The sequence below is a fragment of the Alligator sinensis genome, unplaced genomic scaffold, assembly GCF_000455745.1.
Source record: "Alligator sinensis unplaced genomic scaffold, ASM45574v1 scaffold1156_1, whole genome shotgun sequence".
Classification (NCBI taxonomy): domain Eukaryota; kingdom Metazoa; phylum Chordata; order Crocodylia; family Alligatoridae; genus Alligator; species Alligator sinensis.
In genome coordinates this window covers 1481173-1488031 of record NW_005842296.1, presented here as the reverse complement: position 1 = coordinate 1488031, position 6859 = coordinate 1481173, and the positions used below count along the sequence as shown (strand labels likewise).

Below are 6859 nucleotides of genomic sequence, written 5' to 3'. Positions count from 1 at the left end.
AAAGAGCAGATTAGAGATAAAGTACAGAAGCAGGATTTTGTCAAATCAGCAAGAGCACAGGAAATGTATTTTTGTTCCAGGTCAAAACCTGTGATAGGTAGGCCTTTCTACGTATGTCTGCACCTTAGGTTGTAAACAGATGTCTCATTTCACCCAGGATGTATTGTCATGGGGTTTGACCTATAGTCAAACAGGAGCCACATGGTCATTTACTCTTCCAAGCTGCATTGCTGCTTCTTTGCTAGTAGGTGGTCAGTGAGAGTATGCAGCTTGAAAGACTTGTCCCTGGAGTGAACCTCAATGCAAATGTACAACAGGATGTCCAGGGAAAAAGTGTTTATACATTTTATCCGTCATACTTCAGAGAAACTTGAAGCTGGACAATGGACTTGTACATTGCTACATCCTAGGGCAAAAGGATTTCTTCTGGGACAAATGTGATGTCTGTTCACAGCCTTAGAAGAATTGGTTGATGTAATTTCAGAGCCATTGGCTATTCTTTCTGAAAACACTCTGAGGTTGTGTGAGGTCCCAAATGACTGCAAAAAGGCAAATACCATTTCCCTCTTTAAGAAATGGGAGATCTGGGTAATTATAGCCATATCTTGATATCTGGAAAGATTATGGAGCAAGCCATCAAGGAATCTATTTCAAAGCATTTAGAGGAGAACAAGGAGAGTAGGAACAACCAGTATGGATTTGTCAAGAGCAAGTTGTGTGTGATCAACCTGATTTCCTTTAACAACAAGGCATAGGACTTTGGGGGTTGGGGGAAAGCACTGGGTGTGATATACTCATCTTTAGCAAGGCTCCAACACTCTGTCTCATGGCATTCTCATTGTTTAATATCTGGGATTGTGTGCCCAGTTAGTATTTACAGATAACACCAAATTGATGGAGTTGCAGATGTTTTGGAAGATAGGATTAGGATTTAGAATGATCTTGACAAATGGGAGAAATGCTCCAAAACTAATCAGATGAAATTCAGTAAGGACAAGTATAAAGTCCTGCACTTAGGTAGAAGAATCACATGCACTACTACAGATTTGGGACTGGTTGGCTAGGCTGCAGTACTACAAAAAAGGACCTGGGGGTTTTAGTAGACCACAGGATGAACAGACGTCAATCGTGTGCTCTGCTCTTGCTACAGAAAAAGCTAATAGCATACTGGGCCATATTAACCAGGGTGGTTAAAAATCAACAATTTTTTTTTTTAATTGGATTTTTTATTTAAATCAATTTTTTTATTTAATCACATTTTAAATGTTTTTGTTAAGATGCTTTTAAAAATAAACTTATATAAAGATAGTTTTAATTTAAGATATGTTAAAACTCAAAGATATTATCATGGAATAGGGATTATAACTTCTAATTATATACTACTTGAGACAATATATTCACGTAACTTTTTTACAAGTTTTATAAAAAGGTCAAAATAACCCATGGACTGTATTAGGGGCCTAATCTTACGGGGTTCCCAGAGGCTTCTCTATAGGTTAGTAAATATTAAAGAAGACCGTTCTACCCAATGGGACTCAGTGCTCAAAGTCTAGCAAATCCCATTAAGCATCTCTGTGATGCTTATTTCAGTTCTCAAACTGGATCTGTCTCTCCAGAGATCACAGGCAGACAAGGTTCTTTGGGTAGATGTGATCTTTTATTGGACCAGCTAAACAGATGGAAAAGTTGTTCTTTGCAAGTTTTTGGGCACAAGCACCCTTCTTCAGGCATAGGGAGAGTTTGTGGTCTCCAAAGATAACATCCTTGTTAACAGCAGTATATGGAGATGAGGAATAACAGGCCTGATTACCCACCCATCAACCCTATTGTCTCTCTGCAAGTTTGCATACACACAGTCAAGCCCTTACCTTTCTCTAAAAGTGAATGAAGTTAAATGAATAAAGGATATCAAACAACAAGAATGCACTTTTTATAGAAAGCAATGATTAAATTGAGACTTCCTGACAAGTGATTTAAATCATGATTTAAGTCAAATCCACCCTGATATTAACCCACCCATAGGTCAAGAGATGTGATTCTTGTGCTCTATTAGCACTGGCACGGTTTCATCTAGAGTAGTATGTGCAGTTTGCAGCACTGTACTTCGAGAAAGATGGGGACAAATGAGAATGTCTTGGAGAAAGCAACAAATATGATTAGAAGTTTAGGAAATGTCACTTAAGAGAAAAGTTTGGAAAAACTGGGATTATTTTGGAGAAGAGAAGATTTGGGGAGAGATTTGACAACAGTCTTTGCATATTTGAACGGTGGTTATAAAAGGGATGGTTATACAGTATTCTGTGTAGTTGCAGGGGATGGGACAAGAAGTGGTGACCTAAATTTCCTTGGTTGCAATTTAGGACAGAGTTTCTTACTATAAAGGAGTTTAAGCATTGGAGCAGGGAGGATGTGGAATCTTCATCCATGGGAGTTGTTAAGAGTGAGTTAGACAAACGTGTGTCCAGGATGGTTTAGACAAGGATGTTCCTGCCTTGAGGAGGAGGTTGGATTAGACGACCTCCTGAGGGTCCTTTCATGTCTATTTTTCTAGGATTCTATAACATGCTTTATTTATACATACACTGTCTGAAAAAAGAGGTAGTTACAAAACATGCAGCAGTTGTGTCTTTGGGAATCTCAGCCCAACGCCAGTGCTCCAGTCCCAGGGAACATGTACGTACTGTCAGAATTTACTATACTTTTCTGCTCCCCATCCATCTCTACAAAGATCCAGTAAAACAAAGCCAGCGGTACCGAATGAAAGTGTACGTGAACACCCAGGAAAAGAGCTGGGAACACTGTAATGGTGACACGTACCACAGGATTACAGCTCTTTCCCGGGAATTTCCTTTCTTGCTAATTTTAATAATTTCAGCATAAATATAAGCTTCCTCCATAACATTGGCAGCTGTTAGGATTTCTTTGCAAAAGTTTTCTGGGCATGTCTATCCCACGGAGTACAATGTAGCCTTGAGACGCCCAACCTGACTTTTATACGAGCTCCTGAGTGTACCAGAAGCAGCCTCGGTACAGCAACGCAAAGCTCCATTCAGTCTAATGCTACAAGCAGGACGGCTTCTAGTCCCAGCACCAGCTTGTTTTAAAGCTAGCAGTGCTACATTGCTTTCTGCAGTGTAGATTGACACGTTATCCTTTATTCTTTTTGTTCAGAGGTACTCCAAAGCCTGGGCATGTTCCTGAACTGGCACTAAGTGAATGCACCTGCTGTAACCTCAGGGTGACTTAGCAAAACGTCCTCTGAACATTTCTATGCATAGTTTAAAACTTATCATCAGGGTAACTGAGGGTCTGACACTCTTCTATAATTACATATGATTTCTTTGCTTCCTTATAGGGCTGCCTCCCATCACATAACATCTTTGTAAAAAAATACAGTAATCACTTGCATGGAACAGTAATGCTAGGAAAGTATTTAATCTATTTTTAGCTGTCTTTTAATGTAATTTAGCATCTGGAAACGAAGAGGACAGCCAAGACCTTGTGACAAGCCAACTCTCCACAGACCATTGGCAAGTGCTGTGGGGACCACTGATAATCTATAGACTTTTAGCTTGGGAGCTATTGCTGCATGCTGTTCAGTAGGTACAATGTCCTGGGTTCCTCATGCTGTAGTGTTGCTTGTGTCAATATTGAATAGCCTGGACTAGTAATTAGCATGAGCCTAAACTTTTGGAGATGATGACTTTATTTTACATAATGGATTTCTTTTGCTTCATCACCAACAACTGGTTTTGCTCTTCTGTACATAGGATATCTATATTCTGTGCAAACCCTTGAAGGTGGGGGTGTCAGTTTGGCCCATTAGGTTTCATGTTACTTATTGTGATTGTTCTGTCCTTCTAAGGTAAAGCAGTTAGATGAGGTATAATTCTGGACAAAGCTTAGTCCTAAGAGCATTAGTATTTGCAAGTATTAACAAAGAACAATAAATATGCAAGACAAGGGCAAATAAAAAGCCAAGGAACAAACTCAGCAAATGTTGCTCTCTAAATACTTGCATTCAGAAAAGAAATTCTCCTCCAATGCTTATATGTATTTAGTTTTGTCAGTAATATGGAACATCCAATAATTATTCCTATTCTAAATCAGCTTCATAGGGCTCCTCAGGAGTGTATGCCATAGGATTTACTGATCTCTAATCTTTCTTCGCTAGAGGCTTGCGTATACACTAGAGCATGCAGTCGGTTGTCCTTCATTTGGGAACTGAATTGGACTAACTGGACCATGTTTTTGCTTGTTCTCCTCAGTTACTATGATTAACTTTTCATCTGCATTATGGCTGTCTTATGCTGTTTAAGGTGTGGACTATTAACTTTTAGCTTCTTAACACCTTAAATGTCCTTCCCCGTTACGGGGATTGATCCAAAGCCCATTAAAGTGAATAGGTGTTTATTCATTAATTCCAAGGAGTTTTGAGTCGGGCCATTGGTTTCACTTTGCCTTATTTGTTTTCCATTCAAATTCTTTGACACTTTCTATAAATGAGTTTACAACAAAGGAGTATATATTCTGTAATGGATCCTAAATTCTGCTATCGTTTCTTCTGCATGGGAATTGCAGCATAACAGCATGCTGTCTAAATTGCACATACTATTTCTTTAATCTCTCTGTAATGTAACTTCCCAATAGGGATTTCTTGTTGCTTTGTAAAATTTCAAATCCACCATAGATAACTTTTTTTTTTCTTCTTTGGATTTAGTTTTGAAAATTACAGTTTTATAAGAATTTTAAAGGGTGTTTGGCTTTGGGAAAGGAAGAAATAGGCTAGCGTACTGAAGTTTTGCTTCTAAGTTCAGTCCAGACTTCAGTTTACCTGGCTTAGACACCCACTTACAGGGTGTGTCTAAATGTGTGCCAGACTCTGCAGTAACCAACATTACTACGCAATCCAGATACCACACAGGTCTTTTCCCACGCATCACAGTTTGTGCCTGCGAGTGCTACATCGCTGTAGCAATGAGCTACGGCAATGTAGCATCTCATGTAGATGTGCTCACTGACGGTTATCCTTTTATCCCATGACAATATTATTCATTTTTTTGTAGAGTAGTGGATTTTAACCATGCCAACCTCTGGATACACACAAGAATATTAGCATGTGTTGATATATGGTGAAGTCTGTTCAGTGATAACAAATAGAACCATAATTGTAATCATGTTCCCTAACCTGAAAGTACTTGTTATATGGCAGAGATAACCCTAAAACTTGGGGTTAGACATCAGCAAAGTTGATGGCAGCGGGGTTTTTAGTGGTAATTTTGGGTTTGCTTTGTAGCAGAGAATGCAACTTTCAGACTGAATTTGTGCCTGTGAATATTGCTACATGTTATGTTTAAAACATGTCAAGGGCTTTTAGAACAGGAGTGTCCACATATTAGGGCAGGAAAACGTGAGTTGAGCGCCCTCTGAGCATCTCGGAGATGGTCCTCTTCCAGGGAGGATTACCTCTAGCTCATCTTGGGCAGGTCATGTTGCAATCACGTTAGACTGCTCCACAGGGCCAAGACGAGTTGGGAGCAGTCCTCCAGCATCCCAGGGGGTGATGCACTCAGCTATCCCCAGGTGAATACTTTCTTCCCCCAGATTGATGAGAGCAGCTGGGGAAGCCCTACAGGTAAGAATTCCTGCTCCCCTCTGCTTCCATTCTGGGCTCTCCCCAACCCTGGGGCTCTCCTTCTGCCCCCCTGTCCTTTGGGGCTCACCTCCGGCTCTCCACCAGCCTTTTTGGCTCACTCCCACCCCTCCTCATGTCCCCTGGCTCCTGGCTTACCGAAGCTGTCCCAGGGGGAATAGGTAGGGAAGGGGAAACTGCTTGCCTGCCTGCCTGCCCACCACCACCACTGCTGCTGCTGCTCTCCAGGCTGAGCCCAGCCTAGAGAGTGGCAATGGTAGAAGAGCAGGCAGGTTTCCTCTTCCCTGCTTGCTCCCCTGGGACACTACTAGCAACCACAGATGAGTGGGGAGCTGCAGGGCAGGGGGGAGCAGAGACCTGGGGTGAGCAGGGCCCAGTCTGGGCTGATGGGGGGTAGCAGGTCCAACCTGGGCCAACAATGGGGTGATGTTCACAGTGCTGTCCAGCGGGGTCCTGATCTGGGCCATTCGTTCTTGGGACTTACACTGGCCTAGAGCCAGGCAGGTGCAGAGCCAAGTTGTCAGCTCCTAGTTACTCCCCTGATTGCCCACCAAAGGCAGGTCGGAGCAGGGCATGTTACAGAGTATTAACATTTAAGGTGTGACTGCTCACAACACATGCTGACTTTAACACAGCCTAACATTTGTAAAAGTTAGCACATGCTAATTTTAACATCTAACTACACCCTACGAGTAGGAATGTATGTACTTGTGTTATAGCATGTAGTCTAACATACCAATCTTTTCTCCATGCCATTAGGAATGAGGGGAGAATCCTATTTCTTTGGAATGCGCAGCCTCAGTCGCTACAGCTGTATCCCAGAGGATGGGGGACTTTTCCTGCTCTACTCCATAGAACGGGACAAGGATATAAAGAGATGTTTTGCGGAGGAAGAGTTTCATGAAATAACTGATTTTACCGATCTTCCAAACTCTCTCTTCGCTTGTAATGTCCACCAGTCAGTGTTCGAAGGCAAGGACAGTAAGGTACAGTGTCAGTTTTCCAGGTTTATAAGATTTGTGGAAAGTATTTGTTAAACATTGAATGATGCAATGCTGGTTTTCATTTCTGTTCTTTAAAAAACTCTTTGCATTATTAAATGCTTACCCTGTATGATGTAATAGGAGAATGGACTACAGGAGTTTTTTTCTTGGGGGTAGTTAACGTTTTAGGATACCTTTTCAAAGTTTTTTAAATAAAGGTTCC

General features: G+C 41.4%; 1 protein-coding gene across 3 annotated transcripts in view; it reads left to right on the top strand.

Annotated features, from left to right (window-relative positions):
• RCAN2 (regulator of calcineurin 2) overlaps positions 1-6859 on the top strand; it is a 182649-nt gene that overhangs the window by 14090 nt on the left and 161700 nt on the right. For all 3 annotated transcript variants that reach the window (XM_014522083.2, XM_006028215.3, XM_025209596.1), the window contains exon 2: positions 6413-6639. In XM_014522083.2, coding sequence (XP_014377569.1) covers positions 6415-6639 — 225 coding nt within the window. In that variant the 5' untranslated portion in view covers positions 6413-6414. The remainder of the gene's footprint in view (positions 1-6412; positions 6640-6859) is intronic.